Below are 24868 nucleotides of genomic sequence, written 5' to 3' on the forward strand. Positions count from 1 at the left end.
ATCCCAGACTTCAAAGAGAGATTTTTTTTTTTTTTCCTCCTACTTTTCTGAGGACAAATTACATGCTCCAGCTATGGTCAAATATGGGCCACTCTGTGCTGTGAAAGGTGCTTTTAGCTTCTCTAGCAGAACAGAAGAGAAACAAGCAGTAAAATAAATATGTTGTTAAAGCAGGTGGGCTTCTGTCTGCCTGGCTAAAATGGTAGCTCAAGAGATGGAGGAAAGAAAGGCGATCCTCTTTACAGGAATACATGTGCTAGATCAGAGGGTCTTTTGAAGGCTCAACATGGTTATTGAGTGCCTGTGGGATAGAAGGAGATAATGAGAAGTCCCGGTAGTGAGTTGATGTGAAAGCAAGTCTCAGTTTCTCCTTGGCCAGCTGGGCTGGCCACTGGGTCATCATCCAGGGTGGCTCAAGACAGCTCAAGAGAAAGGGAGGAACAGATACCAGGCTGGCATGGGAAGGAATGTGTGAATAGATAAGCATCCACAGATTGCACGTATGTACTTGCACTATACTGTATAAATGAATGCAATACCTAATGATTCGTGGCTATTATTTGAAGGGCCCCACTGTTACAGATTTATTTGTCATTTCTTGTCGTAACAGAAATGATAATGAATTCATTTGTATTAATGCGAGTGTCGTGGACTTCAGTTGATGTTCCACATTAATTAATGTACCATTAAAAGAAAGTGTCACCCGATTAATATCAAGTGGAAGCAATACTGCCAGTGCCCTGTCATTAGGGTTTCATTTGTAATGCATTGTGTTAGTGCTCTGCCTTAATGGAAGTCATTTGCTATCGGGAGAGTCACCTGATGGGCTGCCCCAGGGGTACCACTCTGTGCTCTTGCAGCAAGGGTTGCCCAAACAAATCCATGGGGACAGGCTGCTGTTAAGGGTAAGCCTTGTTACTGCTTGGGCTTGGAGCATGGCAGCCTACACTGATCCTGTCCTCCCTGGTTTTGACACAGGTGGCTGCTGGAGGTTGGCGTGCTGGTTCCAGACATCCTTTGTTACCAGCTTAAAGGCTGGGATGTTAACTCATGTTCTTGACCTCTGCCTGGATTTGGAAAGTAAAAGTTAGTGTCAACTGTAAATAAAATGGGATATAAAAAGAATCTGTTCAGTTCATGGTATCAACCCTAAGTAGAAGTCAGAAAAGGGATTTCTTCTCTCACCCCACAGTGTGTGTTGGTTGCTAACAGTAAATCACACTGGTGGTCTGACTTTGCTACTTAATAAGGAGGGGAGGCATAGTGGAAAACCTCATTGACTGCTGTGGGTCAGGACTGCCTTTGCTTCCCTGCACAAAAGCTGTCTCTGCTGCTTCCAAGAGCTGAGGCAGGAGCACAGACTTTGGCTGTTGCCACCTGGATCCCCGTGGTCCATGCCCACTGTCTCTGGAATGATTACAGCTGAAAGGGTGCAGGACCATCTGGGGTGCATGCCCTTGTAAAGGGGGAGAATGCTCCAGATGCCCTCTTCCAGCAGGAAAATCACACCAGCAGGAGTGAAGTGGTGCCACGGAGGCCAGGAACTCTCTGACTGACAGGTTTTCACATTCTCAGTGTTTGCCTCTGACTTTCAAATATCATGTTAGACCCTCTTGTGTTCCCATCTGCTGTCTCCAAAGTTCAGATTGGCGTAACAGCAGTCCAGGAGGGCAGCACGGGCTTCCTTCCAGGTCTTGCTTCTGCTCTGCCCTGATCCTTGAAGTCTAGAGATGGACAATGGACAGAAATGGGAGAGGATTGTGGCTTCTCCAAGAAAATTTGGCTGCAGGTGCTGAGTTAGTGGTGGCTGGTTCACTGCCTTTTTCTTCTGTCCCATTCCAGGGCAGTGGGAAACAGGCTGCTTTACAGGGTGATCCCCCTTCCTTTTTCAGATATAGGACTCTACATTTGCATATTGAAAAAAGAGTATTGGTTTGAACCAGCTGCCAGCAATCTGCTTGATGTCAATGGTCTTTGCCTTTTGTTGCTTACTCATCTGTCTCCCAACCTCTGTGTTTCTGTTCTTCCAAGGTGATTAGTAAAAGTGTCAAATAATGGGCAGCAGGAATCTGTTTAAAATGCACTTCCTGTTAATATTCCTTTTTTGCAATTGTATTTTAAGGGATACATGTTAGCCAACTGTGTTGATTTTGAATTATTCTCAGTGTTAATGTCATAGAGCACTAAGTCACATGGCTTAGAGAAGATGATGTATGTGATTTTAACTGTGTCATCCCATTCAACCAAGATTATTGTCTGGTAGAAAGATAAGAGAGAACAGAACAGGATCTATTGTCTGTCAGTCTTGTGGGAGGTGTTAATGTTGCTGCCTACCTTTAATTCCCTGTTAGCCAAGAGCTACTCTGAGGGTTTCATTATTTTGCCTGGAATTGATGCATCTGAGAGGTCTGAAGCAACTCTTGTGAAAGAAACCCTGACAGCATGTTGGTTGCTCTGCCTGCTCCAGTGCTGCTTCTTGGTGTTTGCAGGGCTGCTGAACATCATCAGGAATGGTCCAGCGGGCACCTTGGCCATCACCTTTAACGCTCTTTGGCAGGAGTTACCACACCTGCTGACTGAGATGTGTGAGCCTCACCAGATGAGGCTGTGGGTAGCCTGAACAAAGCTTCATCTGTCACTTCTTTATTTCTCAAGCATGGAACAGAAACACCTTTTTTTGATTATTATTGACAATTCTGCCATTCCTCTCTGAGAGTAGAATAGTGCTATATTTAATGAGTTTTTTATGATTGTTTGGAAACTGGAAAGCTCTTAGCTGGGAATTTGTACCCTTTAATTGCATGAGTTTGTACATGCCTGATAGCTTACGTGCAAGGCAATTTCAGGTAGCTCTTGTCCAGCAGCAAATGTCACACACTGATGCTCTATTTGCAGATGACCAAGTGTATACTCGCACACCCGCCTAATGGACCTGCATCCTCGTATATGCTGTATTGTGAGCATTTTGAAGTTGGGTTTGCAAGGGGCTGCCACCCCAGCACTTGTTCCTCTGTCATTGTTGCAGATGGTGGTGGCCCTGGCAAAGCCGAAGAGGCACCAGAGCCTCCAGGCTGCTCATGTGCAAAGCAGAGACCATGGTGTCTTTTGTGGGGAGGTCTTGGAGTAAAGCACCTTCTGCCTCACCTGCTAAGGGAGGCAGAGTAAATAGTCTGTGAAGTGACCTGGATGGAAAAGGAAAATTAACTTTTTTTAAGGAGTGGTAGAGAATTCAACATTTGCAGGTTTTCTTTATTTTCTGGCACAGAACCATCCCTTCCACCTTCGCCCATTTTAAACAATCTCTGTAGGACTTATTTTTCCCTTTAAATATATTCCTTACAGAAAAAAAAAAAAGAGAAAATGATTGAAATACCTTGTTTTTACTAATTCCAATTATTCTGGAATTTCACTTATGTCCACTCGCAGAGGTACATAGAAACACCATAAACGCTTTTAAACAATGGGTCAAAATTATTTTGACTATAAAAAGTGTTTGTTTGTTGTATTAAAAAAAAAAAAAAGGCTAGAAGCAGTAGACTGCTTTGTCATGTCCCCACCTCTTTCCAAAGACGAAATGAGTGACTCCTCCACCTGGGTTTTCTGGTCTCTCAAACTCTGCTTCTGTGCTTATGACTTTACGCTCCTGTAGCTCCATGTTCGTAATGGTCCATCTCGGTTGCTGGAAAGGTTCCCAAAAGGTTCCCCTGCACAGAGCAATGTAAGTCTGCTGGCATTAGCTTTGCTCCTGATCATTACTTCTCACAGAGCTGTTCGTGCTCTCCTGAGATCTGGGGCAGCAAACACAGGGCACAGTGTAATAGCCTGAGTTACCTCGAAATAGAGGCTGTCAAAGGAAATGAGCTTCGACAGACAAAGCTGGCTGTCTGCTTAAGCAACTGGTAACAGCATGGGTGGGATGGCTTCTTCAAAGCTGGTGTGGAACTTGCTTTCTTCTCTGTGTTCTGTCTCTTCTGGCTGCTTGTTGGCATGGGCGGTGGGTGGTTGGGCTGAGCAGGGCTGGCTGGGGATGGGGAGAGACCAAGGACCAAGAAGGAGGCAAGGTTTGGAGGAGGGGAAGAGAGAAGCAATTCCCTGCCTCTGGTGGTTTGGCTGTGGATGACGAACATCATAGTGCAGTACCTGTGCAAGCCCAAGCCTTGTGTTTGCTGTGGTATAGGGCAGGCAGCTTTTTTTCCCCTGAAGCTGCAAATTAAAGCTCTGCCATATGATGCTTTCCCTTTCCTCACTTTCTCTTTTGAATATAACTCCATTCTGGATGAGTGCTTGAGCCACATGGACACTCTACTGCTCCCAAAGTAGAGAGCAGGGGGGTGACATGTCCCACTTACCGTACAGCTCCCTGGAAGAGAGAGCTGCTAGAGCCAGTTGGGAAGACATAATTAAGAGGAATACCGTGAGTTTCTTTATTAGCATTTCCTTTCTCTGCCATCTACCCTTTCTTGCCTCTCCTGGGCTTGGCCCTCAATACCTGTGCTGCAGAAGTTATGGGTGGCACACAGTGCAGAGCTCCTCTGCACCCAGCTTTTGGAGATGCTGTGCCATAATTCAGCTCTCTGAGCCCCATGCTACCAAGGGCAGAATTATCTTTGGTGGGAAATGGGGCAGTTCTGGGCTGGAATTTATCCTGCAGGATACCAGAACATCCTCTCCCACTTGTGGCTGCCTGCCCTCTGCCTGCTGAACACTGTTGTCCTGCCAGTGTAGCGAGTTCCCTCATGGGCTTGCTGGTTACAATATCCCTTTCTTCAGCACTGTATGTTGGGGCAGGCTGGATCTGCCTTGAATAAGTGCTCTCAGCTCCGAGTGCAGTTATCCAGCAGCTAATTCAGTCTCCAAATCCTATAATGCATCTATTCCAGCTGTGTTTATGGTGTTTTCAAAAGCCCCTCAATTGAATTATAGCTTTGCAGTGGCCGTTTGCCAGTGTCATCCAGTAATGAGGGAGGTCACTTAATAGAGATAGCAGCAAGAGATACATATTAATGAGAGCTTATTGAAAGGTAGGGTGAATTTCAACAAAAAAAAAATTTAAAAAAGGAAATTATCAGGTTTTTAAATCAAACTTTGAAATTGGAAATTGCTTGGCTTGGACTGGCAGTAATACAATTAATAAATGTAATTAAAAGTGTAATAAAGAATACAGGAATTGTGAGTCTGTGCACATCTGTGTGAACATTTAGAGCTGTCAGGCAAGCAAGGGACCCAGTCTGGCAGTCTGGCTGCATCTGAGATGGATCCTGGGGGGGGGGGGGGGAACCAAAACTTGGGACTGTTGTTTTGTTCTTAGCAGAGTCTGGAAGAGGACTGCCACTTGTTCTGGCCCTGCTTTTGTAGCCATCTCTCGCAGCAAATGAGACCCAAACAGGAATTGGGTGATTTAAGTCTGTCCTGGGCAGTCCAGGGCTGAGGGAACCAGGATTTCAGCTGTAGCAGAAGGCACTTGGATCCAGCATCGGTTCTGCTATACAGCACCTCTGAGATGCCCTGCCTTGAGCAAGAGGCATCAAACCCTCCTTCCTGTCCTGCAACGAGATGGGATTGGTGGGAGCTCCTTTGACTTAAGCAGAGGGATGTCTGAGCCGGCTTTTAGCAAAGCACAAAGCTCCTTTCATCCACCCTGCTGTGAGGTGCTGAGAGGGAGGGAGAGGGAAAAGAGCTGCCAGGAACAGCAGCAGGGAATTATTTAAGAGTAATAGGTTGACCTGAGATGTAACAGGAGCGTGAAGCTTCTCCTGATGGGAGATTTGAGCTCCTGCCTTGATGCAGGGGCAGTGTGAGGGTTGGGGGGAAGAAAGCAGGACCCAAAATAAGAGCTGGCAAGACTGTTTCAAGTGCTGATGTGGAGATCATAGCGCGTGCAGCTTGGTAGGCTGCCTGCTGCTCAAGCCCTCGTGCCCATCGCTGTATGCCCCCAGTCCATTTGCGTCGCCTCATCTCATCGACCTTCAGACAGCTGTTTGGCCAGATTGCCTGCTGTTTTTCCACATTATTTGCACTGGTACAGCATGTGCGCATCTGCATCCTAATCATTTCTACTAGCTTCTGCTGGGGCGCTGCTGGGTGACTTTGCCCTGTGAGGTCAGATCAAGTCCTCTACATGGCCAGCCACTGGAGATGGGGAGCAGGCTTTATTTAAGCATTATTAAATAAATGCAAATGAGCATTTGTAGTGCCCGTCCAAAGCTTCTAACGACCTGTCTGTATGTTGGAAAAGTGGATGTATTTAAGGAAAGGGAGTGTCTGAGAGATTAACTCCCAGATCTTGTCTGGGTCATCTCCCACCTGTACTTCTATGCAACTCTGACCCTGCTGTAAAATAGTCAGCACCACATATTTCCTCTCTCGGCCCTTTGCCCGCAGGGTGCCTGGTGTCAGGCCAGTTGGACAAGGCTGATGGATCAAGGCACGTCTGAGGTGTTGGTGGTCTGTGGCCCGTGAAATGGTTTTGCTATGGTGGAAAGCTCTCAAAGGCACCATGCAAATCTGCTCCATTAGCAGGGTGAGCAGCTGTCTGACAGCCGGAGGGGTTTGTGCTCTCTGGGAGCAGGCGCTGTGGCCTGGGTGAAATGGCATGGATGCTGGCTTTTCTGCGAACAGCCTTTTCATTTTAGTTCTTTGTGAAGGAAGGGTTTGTTCATACAGCTTCACATATACCTTAAAAGTTGCCCGCCCAAAAGTTTTCCTTGATCTGGGAGCCTTTTCCCTGGGATCTCCTCACCCAGCCCACATCTGGTCTTCATTGTGCTAGTGTGGTCCTGCCGCTGCTTTGGTCCCCAGTGCTTCTGTAATGCCAGCTGCCTCTGTAGCCTGTGGGGAGCATTTGGTGGCAGACAAAATGAGGTTGTGTCCTGATGCTCCCTAAAGGGAGCCCTACCCAGTGCCTCTCACAGTGAGCTACAGCCATGTAATATGTCTGGTAGGGCACATCATAGAATCATGCCCCCAGAGATTGCCTCCTCCAGCTTGTAATCCACCTTGTATTGCCATGTTGTGTCAGAGCAGCATCCATCAGAAATGTTATTACTAATGCATTTTATAGCAGGATTCATAATAAGATATTAAAGACTGTAGGTGTGGCCAGAGAGTGAGGTGTAAATATTGTAAAAAGGCCCTTTTCTCGTAACCTTTTCTTCAGGTTTAGGTGCCCTTTTGCAGGGAATAATGTGTAAGGCCTTGGTGTGCTAGCTGTCAATGTGCCAGGGTTAACACAGGACACATCTGTCTCTGATCACTCTTGCTGGAGGGCTGTATGGAGGTGATAGTCCAGGCTAGGCAAGGTGTTTGCTATGGTGGGCCACACTTGGTCCATACCCATAAAAGCTTTTGGGTGGAAATACAGTTCTGGTCACTTGAATCTGGTCACTTGAATCTAGTATTTCCTATGTAAATTGTGTATTGTTGCACTGGTGTGAGAGAGGTAAAGTCTTGGTCTCTCCTGTGCTTCTTCCTTGTGCAGCACCATCCTTTTTGTGGTTATACAGGGGTTTTAGGGTTGTTCATTCCTTATTTTAAAGCAAGGCTATCCTTGCTATCAATGATCCACTGAAACAGAGTAGTTTCCTTCTACCTTGGGCTCTTGTGCCTTGCTGCTTTTGGTTTGGTCTTCCTGGTGCTTTGGGTGTAACGTGTAACATGCTGTTACCATTCAGTATTTCTTTGTGGCAAACAGGACCCCATCAGCTTCTTCCTGTAAGATTTTTGCAACAGTTTGAACCTTTCCTATTCATTTATTGCAAAATAAGAGGGGCACAAATGGCCTTGCTACCTTGCACCCACCATCCCCAGACCAGGCAGCTCAGTGGTACTGCAGCTGGCTCACCAGAACCCTTTTAACTCCTGCAGCTGCTTGGAGGGCATGCTGAGCCACTCCTGCTGAGCTGCCTGATGAAGGATGGTGTGCTGGAGACAGGTCAGGATCAGGTCCCGCTCCTGTTTGCCGTCCTTCTCCTCCGTGGGAGGCATCTGTCTGCATGTTTATTTTTATCTCGCATCTGCTGGCATCATAACAAAGATTTAATGATATGACATAGTTTTGTCACCAGTTCTTTCCTGTAGTGTGTGAAGCTTCATCACTGGCTGCTCAAGAGAGCCGAGAGCTTTAAAAATGACAGAATTTGGTGACTCATGTAGAAAACTCACCTGCTTGCCACAGGTACCTGTAGGCTGTTGTCTGTCTGCATTTCTTCTTTTCTGGATAGAAAAGATAGAATTTGTTATTTTTGCCTGTCAGGCAGCTAAGCATAACCACAACTAATCTTTGCTAAGGAAGAATAGCCACGAGGGACACATGGTAGAGTCCTATAAATAGGCCAAATGCTGAAAATTTAGAAACATGGTCTGTCTTGAGCTGGCCTGGTTCAGGGTTTAACAATCCCATCTCCCTGGCATGTGCCCGCTGCCTGTTATTTACCATCAAACACAAACCCCAACCACTTCTGTTTATACAGATGTTTTGCTCCATTGTTCAGACGATGGGCCGCATCTTTTGAGAAATAAAAACATCAGCCTCCTGCTGAGGAGTATCTTGAGCCTGTTTGACCCAAAAATGGCAAGAGGATTTTAAAGACATACTTCTTAGGGTTTTTAAAACTGACGGTCTGAAATTACTCCTGCATCCTGCCTGGGCATTAAGGTTGAACATGGGACATCTTTTCCTAGAGGACTGTCAATATGGGATGTCTGCATTCCACAGCTGCTTTTGCTTTTCCAGAGTTGAGGTTTGTTTGCTCAAGTTTGAGCTGGGGGAAAAGGATGCATTACCTCGAGCACTTCTTACAGGTCTGCATCCTTTGACCTGTGTGCTTTTGGGAATAAGGGCATGCATTTGGTAGTGAAATTTTCCCACTGACTTACGCACTTTGGGCAATATCGGAGATTTCCGCCTCTGAGACTTTGCTGCTCTCCAGGCTCCAGTAATGCTCCTCCTATTGTCTGGGGCCCTTCTGCTCCCCTACTAAATTCCCACACACCATGCTTTGCTCATGCTTGCAGATGTCCACTGCCACCCACTGAGGTCATGTCCCAGGGTCCCTTTCAGCCCCTGGGATTCTTTGGTGTAGATGGCTGTTTCCCAGGGCCAGCCAGAAACTGTCCAGAGCTCATATCCTGCTTGTGTGGTTTTTGTTACCCAGGCCAATGAAGGGGCCTGGTCAGCAAAGCTGTAAAATAAGGATAAAAATACAGTAATTGCCAAATCAGAGCTCAGGCAGTGTCTGCAAGGGCTGGAGCTGACAGCACCAAAGCTGGTGACCTCTGTGTTCCTCCAGGCAGCTTCTCCTTTGGAAGGACGAGGAGATGAACTCACTTCAAAGCCTGCTTTTGGGCTATTGTATGAAATACAATGCCAGGGAAATCAAGCTCTCCTCTTTCACAGCCAGCCTCACAGCCCCATAATCAAGGGTGACCAGAGCGGATTTGCATATTAAAAGGAGTGGCTAGGGGCACTTAAATAGAAGGGAAAACATATTCATCAAGTCCAGCTTTATACTTATGAATATTATTACTCCTGAGGACAATATACCCCAGACCTCGTTGGTGCAACCCCGCATCTACTCTTTTCACTGCCTCTCCTCCCCCTGTTAATGGTTAATTTGTAATGCTCTTTGTCCTGACATTGATACCCTAGTGGCTCTGGGGGAGGAATTTGAGAAGGTAGTTGTTGGAGCATGTAGACCTCAACGGTCAGAGCAATGCTCTGTAGCAGCAGCAGCAAGGGGAGGACTGCGGGATGCTCTGGGGCTGCTCCCATCTGGTCATGATGGCTTGGGGAGGCTGGTAGCCCAAAGAAGGATGGGGATATGCTCTAGCCGTGTCTGAGGTGGTCTCTTAGGAGTGCTTGGAAAGAAAACACCCATCACAGCCCCCTCATGAAGGGCTTCTCCACCCCAGCACGCCTCCCAAGCTGACAGTCCCAGCTCCTGAGCAGTCTAAATGCACAAACCAGGATTAACATGCTCTGTGTGTGGTACAAAGTCAAAGACTTACATGGCAGCAGGGCAGATACGGGTTAAGCCTGACAGAAGATCAGCAGTTGAAAGGCAAAGGGTAGCAAACTGCTGGGACAAATGGGCTGGGGAGGATGTGGTGCCTCCATCGCTAGAAAGCTTTAAGGATGGGAATGATTTAGGTGTAGTACAAGGACGGGTTTCTCTTTTGAGGTCCCTTCTAGCTATACCTTTTATGCTTTTATGATTGCTGTTCACAAAAAAAACTTGAAGGTGCTTTAAAAAATAATCTTCAGGCCATGCCCTGAGAGCTGCTGGGGTTTGATTTAGAGGGGAGAGAAAAGAAAGCAAATGAAAAATCTAGGTGGGAACTGCAACCTCTCGCACCTCTGCAGAAGTAAGGAAAGCGGAGTTTCACTGGAGCCTGGGACGAGCTTAGGTATCAGAGCATGCCTACAATGCTGTGATGAGTATCCAGGGCCCAGACTCGTGAATGTAGGTTGCAGGACATGCACTGGGTTACCCACTCTGCCTGACTAATCTCACAGCAAGTCTTGCCACCTGTCTTTGATGGCAAATTTCTGCTGGCCTAAGCCTTCTGCTAAGCCTCACTGGGGCAAATTTAGATGTTTTGGTTCTCTTCTGGTGCTATCACCGAGTATTAAACTGGTTAAATCAGGTCTTCAAGCATGGAGCCCTGGTTTCTCATGCTTCCTAGTACAGGTGGTGATCTGGAACAGCCTTGATGAAGCCCTAGCTGTGGTTCACTGCAAGCTTTGTGGTTCCCAAAAACCTGAAAATGGCTCAGATTGTTGCTCAGCTTCAGCCAAGGATTTGCAAAAGGTGCTCTAGTTGGAATCAGTGCCTATCTTCTAAGGTCTGTTTCTCCTTAAATTTCCTTTCCACCTTGTCAGCTCTTTGTGATGCTCCTCTATGAGCTAAGGACAAAACATTTAATATGAATTAAATTAACAATTAGCTTGGAAAGAGGTTTTCAAAAATAATCTGTATTATCCCAACTGGCCACAACCAGCCCCGACACATCTCACTTCTGACCTTTGCTGTCTCCCTTTCAAGTTTTAGTTCTTGGTCAACCCTTCATGTGACTGTACACACGTTACAAACATACGGACTTGCCCAAGCCATCATGATCTGTGCTTACCTGAAGCCTAGGTCCCCAGCAAAATCCTTTTGCTTGCTGTCTGTGCTTCTGCCTTTAGAGAGACAAGAATATGCATTTAAGATTTGCATAGGAACATGCAGCTGTTCCACCAAAAATGGATAATAGTTCTCCCTGCTGTGGAGTTAAACAATAAGAAGTGCCAAACTGCATTTGCCATTGCTGATTTTGTGCACTCAGCTGCATATTTTATGCATGTAGATTAGTTCCAGATTTATGACGATTTAATTGTTAATGTCTGTGTTAATGGGGCCAGGTTGTAGTTGCTGTGGAAACTGTAACTTTGACTTTTGCGTAAAGTTCTGTGTTGCATTGAATGCATTTTTTTTAGGCTCTCCTATTAAATGCCTTGTGGTGAAAATGGAGAGGGAATCAGTGTTGAAAATAAAAGTGCCTTTGGGCGGAAAACAAGTTTCAGTAAAGAGAGTAATTTTTCTGGAAAGTTGTGGTGTCTGGGAAAATGAGGGCTTGTGATAGAGTGCCATCTTGACCGCAGCTGTATAACTATTATTATAAGTGTGTAACAACTATTATAGCTGCTACAATCCTGTAATAAAGAAAACAGCTGTATGACTTATAAATGTGTTGAAAATACATGACTGAAATTCTTGGGTTTCCAGATATTCCTTCTAGTAGGCAAAGGGAATTGCTGATCTGTGTTTGATGGGAAAATGGGCTGGTGCACAATTTCACTGATTCTTTTTATCCTTGTTTTTTCTCAGAATACACCTGTGGGCACTCCGATTTTCATAGTGAACGCCACAGATCCAGATCAGGGGGCAGGAGGCAGCGTGCTTTATTCCTTCCAGCCTCCTTCTGATTTCTTTGCCATCGACAGTGGCCGTGGCATCGTGTCGGTGATACGGGAGCTGGACTATGAAGTGACTCAGGCATACCAGCTCCAGGTCAATGCAACGGTGAGTTTTATCTTGGTGGCTACAGGAGAGGAGGCATCTTCTAGAGAGACTGCAATGGGGAAGGAGCTGCTTCTTACTTATTGTCTTGCCCTACTCTGGCATCTCCTTGGCCACATCCAGCATTTTCCACTTAGAGTATTTTACCTGGGTAGTTTCAAATCACTGCTGTGCTGCTCGTGGAGCACAGCTGCACCTCTCCAACAGCAGCTCATGCATGTCAGGACTTCTGTATAAAGGCAAACAGCTCCCTTGGCGAAGAAACCCAGTATGGGGCATACAAACCATTAAATCATCTGGTCTCATTCATTAAGCATCATGATGTATATACAAGTGAATTTACCTGTATTAACCCCCCTGAGCCCACTCAACAAAAGGTGAGTTCACGTATGAAGAGTTAAAATTCTGGTGGACAGAGAGAAACCAAGGTCCTAATATAATTACAGTCAATACCACTGTACTGGGAGGGGACCCCTGGGAGATGTATGTCCAGGTGGCCACCGTGGCAAATGTATGCCCTACCTGAATGGGAAACTTCTTTCCTGGTGTGAAATCTAGCAAGATCTTGGCAGGGAATGTGTGAATGGGGAGCAGGTGATTGAGGAGCACCCCACAGGCAGGTGCTCCTTTCCCATCTCGCATGCAACAGAGGAAGGTGAGGTTCAGCCTTACACTATATCTGACCAATTCTGCATTCAGGAGATGGGGAGAAAACCCTTACTTGCCCCTCCAGGCAGCTGGCTAGAACTCTTGGAGCATATGATTTAATCAAGATCATTGTCTTGATGCAGAACCACAAATGTCATGAGGACAGAGAGGGCTGCACAGGGCTGCTTTAGTCTTCATGGCCACAGAGATTGGGCATTCACAGACTGCAGGGCCACAGGCAAACAGCTCAACCCTTCAGCCCAATCCTTGCATGTCCGAGGCTGTGGAATTTTCCCCAGAAGCTTATTTTTTCTGAAATGTACCTAATTTTATTTTAAATAATCCACTGATAAGAGGCCCTCTGCATTGTTTATTTCCTTATCAGTCTCTGTCACCAACACCCTTTCCCAGGATGTGCTTTTGAACTGCCTAGCAGGTTAGAAAATGTGGGACCAAACACAAGCCCTGATGGGAACGTGCCTTTTATCCGCATAGAATCATAGAATAGTTAGGGTTGGAAAGGACCTTAAGATCATCAAGTTCCAACCCCCCTGCCATGGTCAGGGACACCTCACTCTAAACCATATCACCCAAGGCCTCGTCCAACCTGGCCTTGAACACTGCCAGGGATGGAGCATTCACAACCTCCTTGGGCAACCTATTCCAGTGTCTCACCACCCTAACAGGAAAGAATTTCCTCCTTATATCGTCCAACTCTGGTTTCCCCAAGAACACAAGGATGCACTTGGTCCATCTGGCTCTATCGCTGTATCCCAGATGCAGTAGCCACCTGGAGCAAAGATAAAATGGGGGCATATCTGGTACTTACTACCCAATACCTGGCTTTTAATCATTCCAGCTCAGGGAGTTCAGAGACTTAAACACTAAATCTCTGAACGAGGCTTGGTTGCACCTGTAGGGATTTCTCCTCAGCTCAGTCACAGGGCACTGGTAATTTCTAGCAGAGAGGCAATGAGAAACCTTGGGGCAACACAGTCCAAGAAAGAAGGACAAGAGTGCACCAGTATACCAGGAGCTGGAAGAGCAAATGAAGTCTTTTGTCTGCTTGATGAAGAGTTTGCATGGTCTGGAATGGGAACTGGGGTGGCTGTAAGGATTGCAAGAAGATTTGTGAAGCCTTGCTTCAAGGCAGGAACCATTTCATCCCAATGATGTAGGCAGCAAGAGCAGAAAGAGTCTGGAAAGGGCAGCATGAGAGATGGTAGATGAGGAAACTTGCTTGCTTTTTCAGTGCTATCTGTAAACATTTAACCAAAATTTAAGAGGTGAAGGGGAGGGGGAAAAAAACATTATCTGAAGAAACAAAAGTCTTCAACCTGATAACGCTAACAGCAGAGTGTGAGTCAGAAATAAGCATCCATCCAGGCCATAAACGCTGAGGCCTGCAGGTTAAGAGGATAATGTGCAAGCTGTGTTGTTGAATACGGTTTAAATTAACATTAATCTTCTGGCAATCAGTCCTTGCTGCTGTTCAGAGCCAGATTGCAGGAGTGTGCGGTAACCTCTAATGGTCGCCTTTCACCACAGTGCTTGCTTAGGGGGTAAGGAGAGATTTATTTCCTTCCTTTTATGTGTTATCTGTTTTCTCCTGCCTTTTTAGGAAAGGGCTGTGGGCATTGGGGTCAGTTTTGAGCATCCATGGGACAAGGCTGCAGCAAGAGAAATGGTGTCAACAGGGCACTGTCAGGACAAAGCCGGTGGCAGTGTGTACTGCTGTTGATTGGCTGCCAGAGAAGGGTCTTGCACTGGGAAAGTGCTTGCAGCTCCATCCTGATGGGTTGTGAGAGGGTGTAAGAGAGATGATGCTCCTACTGGGAGCATTTAACTGTTCACAAGCCACTGATGCTCATTGTAAGATTGCTGTGTGCTTTTGACCTGCTTTGCAGAGCAGGCAGGATGGCTCCCCATCTCCCCACAGCTATGGAAGCCACTTGACTTGCATCAAAAGGCAGCTCCTGGTTACCCCTATCCTGCCAGTTCCCATGCAAGGTGGGAGGGAGGAGGTTTGCAGTTTATCAGAGCCAAAATCGTTAGCCCAGTGGAAAGGAGGTTGCTACTGTGAAGATGTATCCTGTGGTTGTGGTTTCCACTCTGCCTTCTGTGCGAGAGCTGAGGCATCTGATTAAAACCCTCTGCAAAGCTCAGAGCAGCAAATACAGAAAAGAATAAAGCTGGGACTGCAACACAGCCTACAGGGTGACGAAGAGCAGTGGAAACCTGAGGGAGCTGGGGGGCTTTGTCATGTTCCAGCTGATGGAGCCCAAGCTGTGCAGAAGCATTGGTGCTGGGGGGTATGAGATGCCCTGCTGTGATGTGTGGGTATGAGAATCTGGTGGAAACCACACCCAGGTCTTATGGTACAGAGGTACTCTAGGCTGTAGCTGCATTTAGTGGGAATTTATACTTTGAAGTACATGTTGAACAGAGTTTCTTCTTTTTCAACTGAAATGTCATGAAAACTGAATTGGTGCTTTATTTTAAAGGGTTAATGCTGCAGTGAAATGCATATTGCAATTCATTTAAGCTCAAAGGGAGGAAAAGTGGACAATAATTTCAGCATGTAGCTTGAAAAAGAGATGATTACCTGGACTACTCAGAAATTTTGACCCAACTACCACTGAGAAACTTAATGCTGTTGAATAATTCTACTTGTCTAATAGAAATCCTTTCTCTCCTCCACCCTGACCCTTGTGTGTTTTAAGGACCAAGATAAAAACAAGCCACTGTCTACTCTGGTTAACCTGGCAATCACCATCACGGATGTGCAGGACATGGACCCCATCTTCATCAACCTGCCCTACAGCACGAACATTTATGAGAACTCACCTCCGGTAAGGGCTGCTGTTTCGCTCTGATGTGCATGACCATGGTGATGCACTGAGGGCCGAGGGAGGATGGAGCATGGTATGGGACAGAAAGCACAAGGTATCCCAAAAGAGTTGGAGGAAAACCTCCTCTTTGCAGAGATACTTGTCTCTCCTTCCATCTGTCAGAGGTATGCATTGCTCTGCCCTGATGTGGCTTGGGTGCAAAGAGGAGTCCTGTTTCCATGCTAAAGCACAAATGCTCTGAAGCACAAGATATGAATGGCATCCAAACATAGGCAAATCTCTTTCTTTCTGAAACAATACATTTCAAGCTGCCCCCAAAATATTTTGCCCTTTTTAAAAAAGGGAGCATAAGCCAGGAGGTTTAGAAAGCCTAAAGCGCAAATAAGATGTTTTCCTAAGCATTTTTTTCTTACATTTTAAAAAGGCTTTGTGTTGTTCTTAGTAACCCTAAGTTCCTCCCCACAGTGTATATGCGTGCCATTTCTAACAGAAAACTTGAAGAAAAACTTAAACGTTCCTGAAATGAGCCAGCTTTGAAAATGCCGGCATCATCAGCCATTTCAGCACTTTGAGTATTTTTCCCCAGGTTTTGCCAAATTGATCCAATCATTTTAGTTCTTCTGAAACCCGGTCTGTCAGCAAACTCACTGTTTGTGGAAAATTGTCCTCTGCAGCAGATGACGGGGAGCGTGGCAGGCAGTTTTGTCTTTGGGAGCTGTTTGCTCTGCGAGCAGCAAGCGTGCCCAGGGTCTTCAGCCTGAGGACCTTCAGCCCAAGGACCAGCCAGTACCGAGCAGTATCCGCCTTCCCAAAGCACGGCTGTGTGTCCCCTCTCTTTGTCTCTAGGGCAAGTATTTTTGTATATGGATGGAAAAACTTTCTGCCCTAAGATCATAGTGTGGTAAGCTTCAAAACCACACGTAAATCCTGCAACACCTCTTGTGCACTGGATCGAAAATGACTGTTGGCTCAGTTCGTGCACTGGTAGGGGGAACACCAGCTCGCTTCAGTTCATTCCTTTTTGTTCACTTTGGAGCAAAACGCTAGCTCTTACGGCATGGAGAATGCTGGATCAATAGCGCTGAGTCCTTCTGTCACAAATCCCATGGTCAGACAGCACACAACCTGTCTGTTGGCTTGAAGATGGCCAAAAAATGGCTTCATGAATTACTTTCATGAACTGGAAGTTTCAATGCGTTTTGAAGCTGTTGAGATTAAGGAGTATTTCTGTGGGGGGCAACATGAGCTGAAAGGGAAGAAAAAACACAACTTAGATCACACTTAACTGAGGGGAAAAAAAGCATTCAATGAAATTACAGAAACGGAAGTCTCACAAATATAAAAAAATATAGACTGCATCTCCTTCATGGAGTGACCTGGTACCCAGGAAAGGGGATCTCTCTCAAATTAGTGATAGACATCATTAATATTTATCAGCTGGAGCTCAACAATCTGTGTTGATACACTGATGTGTACCAGAGTTATTCCCAGAATATACACCGTTTGCAGCAGCCAAAGCAGCAAATAATTGCTGTGTAACCTGAAATCAGAAATGAACAAAGACATGCTCATGAAACTGTCAAAAGTTTTCTGAAGGGTTTAGGGATTTTAATTTCTCTTGGCCCTGTGTAACATCTCCAAAGGCACTGAGGTATCCAAGATGGATAGGTGCCATCGCAGATTGGTGAAGAGGAAGACTGCTGAACGTGGGCAGTACTTTGAGTGATACTGCTGTCTGGTTTGGGCCCAACGTCCCATCTTTCCCAGGAGAAATCACTACTGAAACAAGGACGTGCTTTGCAAACCTCGGGTTTAACATATGCATTATCATCTCTCCATGGGAAGTCTTCTCATCAGCTCTGCCCTACCACCTGAGGGAACCAGTCACACATGCAGAGTAGCAACTGTCGCCCTGCAGAATGGCTTGATTACTGAAAATGTAACAGCAAATTTGGATGAAGAGTCTGGGCTTGGTCAACTTCCGTTCAGAAGCAGGCTTCCAGGTCAAGCAGACAGGCTGCAGTGCATTTGTGGGTGATGTTTGCCCTGCCGTCAGGCTCAGCAGGCCAAAATGTGCTCGAGAAATCTCATCCCAGCCTTAAACCTACAAAGCAGAGACTTGCTGCTGCTCTACATGCCCGCTCTCCCGTCTCTCTTGCCTTTCTTTTTATCTGTGGTGCACAGCATGTCTGTGTTCCTCTATCAATATATCAGGCAAGAATACCTCATCTGAAGTGTATACATTACCTAATAAAATCCTTCTTATTTGGGATTATTGCATCAAATTTTAATTTCCTCACTCGAGTAACAGCATGTCAGCCAGCCCGTCAGTGAAGAGCCGATAGAAGGTGAAAAGAGTGGATAAACTGCAGCAAATTACCGCAAACAGATCTCTATCAGCCCTTTGACTGGAATTGACTGGAATTAAGAAGTGAGAAATGGGATTTTTTTTGCCATGGCAGCTTTCTGAAGCGCTCCCCCCTCCTCCTCCTGCTGCATCGCTGGGCTGCGCTTTGCCTTTCAAGTCCCTAATCCTGTAAGAGAAGAAGAAAAAGGGGTGGAGGGGTGTGAGAGGGGAGAGAAGTGCCATTGTAGCACTGATTTTTCTCAGGCTGGGATCTGGTAGCATGATTCAGATGCATTTTGGTCACATGCTTATTCAGACACTGAGAATAAAGGAATTTCTTATGGGGTAAAGGAAGAAGATGCAGTGAGGAGATGCTCCTGGAGGTGTTGTTTCTTCTTTCTTGATGCTGTCAATCTTCCCAGCATGTCTCAGACATCTCTCCCAGGGCATCCAAGTGCACCAAAGCTGCCTGTAGCTGTGGCAAAGCTTAGTGACATTGTATTTTTCATCTTTAGAGTCTTTTAGGGTGTGCATCTTCACAGTGTTTGTGGACTGGATAGCATTGTTGATGTTCTCCAGACAACTCAATAGCAGCTGGAGGAGAGGGGCCATTTCCTTTTGCAGAGATTCTGTTGGCCTGATGACCCCCTGTTTTTAGACCTCTGCCAGGGCATGGTCCATACAGCATGGCAGCTTCACTTTGGGGATGAAAGAGGAGGAATCCACTTGCTAAGAGACAAGCTGAGGTCTGTGAGAGTGTGCTTCATCGCACAGAGAGTCAAGTATAGGCAAGAGCAGGAGCAAACCCCATTGATGCTTGGTTCCAAGACCAGAAGTTGTATTCCCTTACAATAGGATAGTACATGTAAAATATCATTAAAACAGTTTTAATTCTTCAGCACCATCCCCCTACTCCTCAGAAAGTCCTTGGATTGAAGAAATAATGTAGAATCAGTGCTACTTTTGCCATAGAGTCTCAATAGCTCTGAGTTAATTCTTTCTTACAATATTTCCAGCCCATCAGTGTGAACATTTTATTAAAAGCTCAGGCTTTTATTAAAAAAGGATTGATATACCCCTGCCCCTCTTCAAAAAACCCTCAGATTTTGTTTGGATAATGTGCCATTCTTTATTTTCTTTGCCTTTTTTTTAAGCATAGGCTTTTCCAGATTATTACTTTTCTAAACCTTCTTCCTCCTTCCCTAGAGGGAGAGTTATTCTGTTCTGGTGCATCAGTCTATACCCACCAGCAGAGTGCTTTCTTCGCAGCCACCATTGCCTGTGATAGGCAAGGTGGTGCTTGTTTTAAGAAGTGTCAGGAATATTTTGGAGATTGAGAGCTGTAGGTTTGTGTCACAAATACTTGGGGTGAGTCCTGGGCAGAGCTGTTAGCACTGGAAGTCAACATGGTGCGTCCATGAGTAAGTAGAAGCCTTGTCAGATGTGCTTGGCTAAAGACGGTCCCCTCCAATTTAGGGGTGCAGTTGGCTGCCTCAGGGAGCCAGGACACAGCATCTTCTGCCCTTACTGTGCTAAGACCTAGACAGTAAAATGAATATTGCTGTGGTGTGATTGGATTTTGGAAGAAAAACTGGAAATTGTTGAGATGTGGTTGTTGAGAGGTCAGTCTTTGCTGTTGTGGTATGACTGTGATCAAGGGTTTGTTTTGGTTTGGGTGTTTCCTTGTTTCTAGTCTCTCCTATCTGTTTAGTTACCTCTGCTGGTAAAGAAGCCTCTGGGCAAGGCTTCATGATCATCAGAGGAACTGAGTATAGCCTGTGTGTACAATCATGTTTTGCATCTCATCATCTTAACTCCAACACATGTTGAATGGAATACTCCTTCCTGTTGGCCATGTTGAACTCTCATGCTACAAGGCTATCTTCATCAGTTCTTACCACTTACTACAAAACCAGTCATCGCCATCACTGATGTGGATAAATATTATGCCTATCCTGTGGCAATTGTTCAGTCTCTTCCCCAGAAGGATCAAGGTCATAAACACTGTGTGAATGCTTGGGGAGGGATCATTCATTCTCGGGAGCTGGGATCTACCAGTTTTGTGGATATTAGAAGACTCCTGTGAAAGAGGTATGTATCAGGTAGGATGGAAACCAGGGAGGATGCAAAGCGGTTCGCAGGTTCCTGTCCTTCCTGTGGTTCCAGGAGACAGCATCCATGAATGTTAAGGAGCTCAGCTTCAATCTGGCATGTATTTCTCCATCACTGGTGAAGTGTGGCTCATCCCCAGGCAGGGCTGGTGAAGGGGGTTGTGAAGAAGGAGGAGATACACAGGTCTGCAAGGAGAACGGGGGAGACTAGACTCAAAAACCAGGAGTGTTAACCATCATCATGGGCTTGCCAAGGCCTTTCAGTTGAACCTTGGAGTGCTCTCTAACAGCCCTCATTCTTGTGATCAGATGTCTGGATAATTTCTTTCCTATGGATGTCTCTATGGCACATGCTGCTAAGATATCAGAATGAGATTCCTCCTCTTCCCTTCCCTAACTTTCCCTGCTGCAACATCTGCATTCATCCTTTTATCTCTCCCAACAGCCCTTCCCCTTGGCTGCTACAGGAGGGACCTTTCCCACAGATAAAGCGGCCGCAGTGTGGTGGGCCGATTGCTATTCCTCAGCCATCGTGGCAGCCCTGCCTTCTCCCGCAGCTGCCTTCCCTTTGAAAGTGCTGCACAGCAGGCGACACTTATCATTCTGTGCTGCTCCCTCACTTTTTGACAGCTGATAAGTGAGCTATAAGGTGGACCAAGAGCCTTCACCCACCGCCTCAGCCATGGAGGAGCTCTCATTTTGCCAGGGAGCAGAGGGGGGCTCACACCTTCCCCATGGGGGCGGCAGCTTAAAATAGAGTATGCTGGGGGAGGCCATGCTGGACTGCATGCCTGCCCTTTTTTCTTTCCTATACTTTGCATTGGCCTCCTTTCCATGTCCCTTGTTCCGCTTTTCCTCCTGCTTCTTTCCCGCTTTTCTTGTGCTTTTTATCTATTCTGCTCCTTTGGAAAGCACAGTTATTGTCAGTGATTTAGAGGCTCTCCGGTGGCTGCTGAGCCTCACCAGCCGAGTACTGCTCAAAGGCCAGTGACCTGGGATTTATGGCTAATGTTATCGGTTAATAACATGGATTTACTTAAGGAGTCCACTGAAATGCCCTCAGAGATCAGGGCATGGGCTGTTTGCGTGGTCCCAGGAGCCTTCTTTATGGCCAGCAGCGGTAAAGCATCTCCATCGAGCCCACAGGGGCATGGCTGTGAAAGTCAGGGAAAATGGCAAGTCCCCACTTTCCGCTGGTGATGTTTCTGCAACAGCTTTCCCTTTAGCCTTCAACTGATGGATTGCAGGGCATATGCAACGCTGCTCTTCCACTGTGCTCCCTCGTTAGATATGCAAACGCCTCTGTTGACATTTCCTTTGAGGGCAAAAAAAAAGCAGCTTTTTTCCCCACTGTTAATAAACCAATGGAAACAAGAACAGCTGAGTTGTAATTTTTTTCACACTACATTAATTATGTGCATGTGCATGTGTTTGTATTCACATGGGCTCACTGCAGTGTGGCGGGAGAAGTAAAGCACTAAACAAGAATTTTGGGTGACTATTATGTTATTCATCACTTCTGGGGGATTCCTGGGCTCAGGGACCTGCCTTCCAGCTGTAAGAAACAGGTCGGTCCTGAAGGAGGGAGGGTGAGATGGGCGAGCTGACAGTTGCAGAAGATCCTGCCTGTGGGCAGTCCCTGTTCTCAGCATCTGTCCAGCCCTCCTTCTTCTTAAAGGCTTCAATTAAATTCTCTGCAGCTTGCCTAGTAAGTTATACAGCTGGATGCCAATGGCCAGCTGAGCATTCCTTGCTGCCTGGGTGCCTCGTTTGAAGAATGCACGGGAAGAAGCAGACCAGTTGAAACTGGGAAGCCAACAGTAGATAGAAGTGGTGCAGTGACCTGTGCTGAAGCTTGTGGTGAGGGTGAATTGTTGCCTTTATCTAGAGCCTGAAGAGTGAAAATATCTGTGGTGCAGGCGTGTAAGCTTTGCCTGCCAGCCACAGCCTGTGCAGATGTGATGCTATGAGAAGGCATGGTTTTGCCATTGCTGCACCTTCCTCTTCTTCCTTGAGCTCTCACAGCTGTGCTTACCACACTGACCTTGCTTCAAATCCTTTCCCTCTAGGCGGGAGATGAGCAGCATGAGGAAGGTGTCTGGTGGTGCTCTCTCCAGTCCCTACAGATGCTTGCCTTGGTATAAACCTAGGAAGTCAAGCTCATCCTGCTTAGTGGTTCTTTTACAGGACATGTTCTCCTGGTCATGCTCTCAGCATTACCAGCTCCATCCTACTGTGGCTAGCAGAGTTTTGCAGCTTGCACAGGAGTGGGGAGGAGTGAGCCTGAACTACCCCAAGAAGCAGGTGATGGGACTTTTCCATTACATGCTTTGTGCTTGGACATGTCTGGACAAGACATGCTTGTCCTTTTCCTAAGCATGTGACCCATGGCAAGAAGTGCAAGGCCTTAGGAGGGCATCCCAGGAGCCCCAGAAGTGCTCATCGGGGGTGACTGTAATGCGTGTCTCCTCTCCCTCCCCAGGGTACCACCGTGCGGATGATAACAGCTATAGACCAGGACAAGGGCCGTCCGCGGGGCATCGGCTACACCATTGTCTCAGGTAAGTTGTGGAGAGAATGTGATGGGGAGCCTAGTGGGGATAGAGGACCTAGCCCTGCAATAAGTCTTTGTACATCCCGTGCCTGGGAAATTACATTTGGCTAAGTATCTTCTTGACTGTACTGCTTGCTCTTTTGATTCAACGTGACTAATTACTGTAGCTTACTGCTACAACCGAAAGCTTTTACCTCCCTGAAATGCTTTCTTTGCTTTCAGCGCTGTTGGAGCGCTTCATTTGTGGCATCCCCTTTTTCCTCAAGCAGCAGACGTTATTTTTAACAAATTTCAGAATATCTCATAGCAAAACCTTTTCTGTCCTAATCATGAGCTACAAACAGCTCTTCTTTATGCAGCGTCATGGAGGAGACCTGCAAAGAGCTGGGCGTAAAACTCTTGCTGGCATTGCGGTGTTTATTGTTTCGGGAGAGAATGGGACTGATTATGGGCTGAATGGTTCCTGGCAGTTTCTGCAGCGTTTCCCAAAAGCCGCCGCCTCCCCCCCCACCCCTTCGAGGGCTGGCCTCCCAAAGCACTGCCAGAGCTTCACAAGGTGGGAGGCAGGGGCTGGAGCCACGAGCGTGCAGGGCTAGGGAATTAAGGTTAATTCACGCAGTGGAGGGTTTCTGCCTTCTGACAGACACGTGGCTTGATCCCGTTTTCTTGGGGTGACTCTGAAGCCCAGGGTACTCCTCCCAGGGCGTGTGGGTACCTTGCTGAAAGTGATGTAGCTGGTCACCCAAGGATACTTGCTGGGCTGTGCTTGTCTCTTATGAGCCTGTAGTTTGTGGATCTCTTCTGAAATCTAAAGAGCCACGGGCAGGGCAGTCTGGGCAAGTGTTTCCAGATAAAACACAATTGTGCACTGTTTTGGGAACTGGACCCATCTTATTTAGGATGCCTTGAGGTCAGTGAGCCTCTGCCATATCGAGGGCAGATTTTGATGCTCACTGGACTGCACTTGAACCCTGCTTTGGTGGGGTTGTGCCCCAGGGACAGACAGACTACTTGTGTTAACCCAGGAGCAAGGGACCAGCTTGGTGGGTCTGGGTTGTAACCCTGTTTCTGGTATTGCTTTTTCTGGAGAGATCTTCAGAGCAAGAAATGGCTGTAGTGCCCTGTCTCCCTGCTGTGCCGCATGCTTCAGATGCTGGTTGGCAGCTCCTTCAAGCTACATGCGTGGAAATAATTTCCCAGTTCCTCAAAGCCCAGACATTTCAAATTCTCTTTTAATCAACCTTTAGGGTCAAGGTGATTTCACCCTGATTTTCAAGTCCACTGATCCTGACTGCAAGTACCCTGGTTAGTGTGCCTTTGAAGATGCAAGGATTATTTATTCCTCTGATTTCCTCTGCAATTTATTCTAATGTTCCCCTGGCATGAATTGAGTGAAAGATTCCCCCAGATTGCATGTATTAACAGACTAAAGTGCAGCAGGGACTTGCTTTTGTCTCACTGGAGACTGGACTGCAACCTCTGATTTTGCAGAGGCTGTTGAACTACTGTGAGGATGGTAACACATTCAGCTTATAGAAACTCCACCCAGCTCAAAGTCTGAAGATAGCCAGCAGCTGGGAAATCACCCTTGTCCTGTTCATCCACCCTCCTTTGGGCATCTGCTGATGGCCACAGACCCTTTTTCTGAGAGGGTATGCGTTATGCTGTAGGTATCTAATTTTCCCTTGTCAGCACTGATGCAATACAAACAGCTCTGGGTTTCTGAGAGCCTTTATTTGATGGCTTAAACCTACAGAAACTACTGTGTAATCTATAGGGGGTTAATTTGCTAAATGCATCCATCCATTCGTGGTCATGTCAGGCTTTCTGCTCATTGGATGGTTACAGCGGCTCTACTGAATCAAGGAAACAAACCTTGGACCCTGGATTTTTACCTGGAAAGTTCATGCATGCTCTCATTTCCATGTCTAGCTTTGCAGGAGGTTTTCCTGCAAAACAGTAATGATGTCCCTTTGCAAGTGTCCCCTACTCAATGCCACGGTAGTGTCAGTCTGGTCATTATGGCTGGATGGAGGGATGGTGGAGGGGAGCTGGGCATGCTCTGGGAGCCTGGCTGGGGAGGATGGGGTGTGTAGAGTGACAGGCAGGCAGATCAATGCATACAGCTTCACATCTGTTTGCATATGCCAAAAGCTTAATCCCTGCCCCCAGTCCTGCCTGGTGGGGGGCAGCTCTCATATCAGAGAATCAGGCAGAACACATCAAAGAGTGATGAAACTGCTTTGCATTATTTTTTTTTCCCAAACATGAGAATTGCGGAGTATTTTTATAACTGG

At 46.6% G+C, this 24868-nt stretch overlaps 1 protein-coding gene across 13 annotated transcripts in view; it reads left to right on the top strand.

The window, feature by feature from the left end:
* The window catches only part of CDH23 (cadherin related 23), a 208161-nt gene that overhangs the window by 80875 nt on the left and 102418 nt on the right, over positions 1–24868 (top strand). For all 13 annotated transcript variants that reach the window (XR_009728524.1, XR_009728526.1, XR_009728525.1 and 10 more), the window contains exons 7-9: positions 11868–12062; positions 15431–15559; positions 22500–22578. Coding sequence is in view for 10 of the 13 variants with exons in the window: in XM_061373922.1 (XP_061229906.1) it covers positions 11868–12062; positions 15431–15559; positions 22500–22578 (403 nt within the window). In the remaining 3 variants the exon portion in view is untranslated. The remainder of the gene's footprint in view (positions 1–11867; positions 12063–15430; positions 15560–22499; positions 22579–24868) is intronic.

This window comes from Neopsephotus bourkii, unplaced genomic scaffold (assembly GCF_033783945.1).
Source record: "Neopsephotus bourkii isolate Nb327-2 ecotype Australia unplaced genomic scaffold, CSIRO-AGI_Nbou_v1 NB_1634, whole genome shotgun sequence".
Lineage (NCBI taxonomy): Eukaryota > Metazoa > Chordata > Aves > Psittaciformes > Psittacidae > Neopsephotus > Neopsephotus bourkii.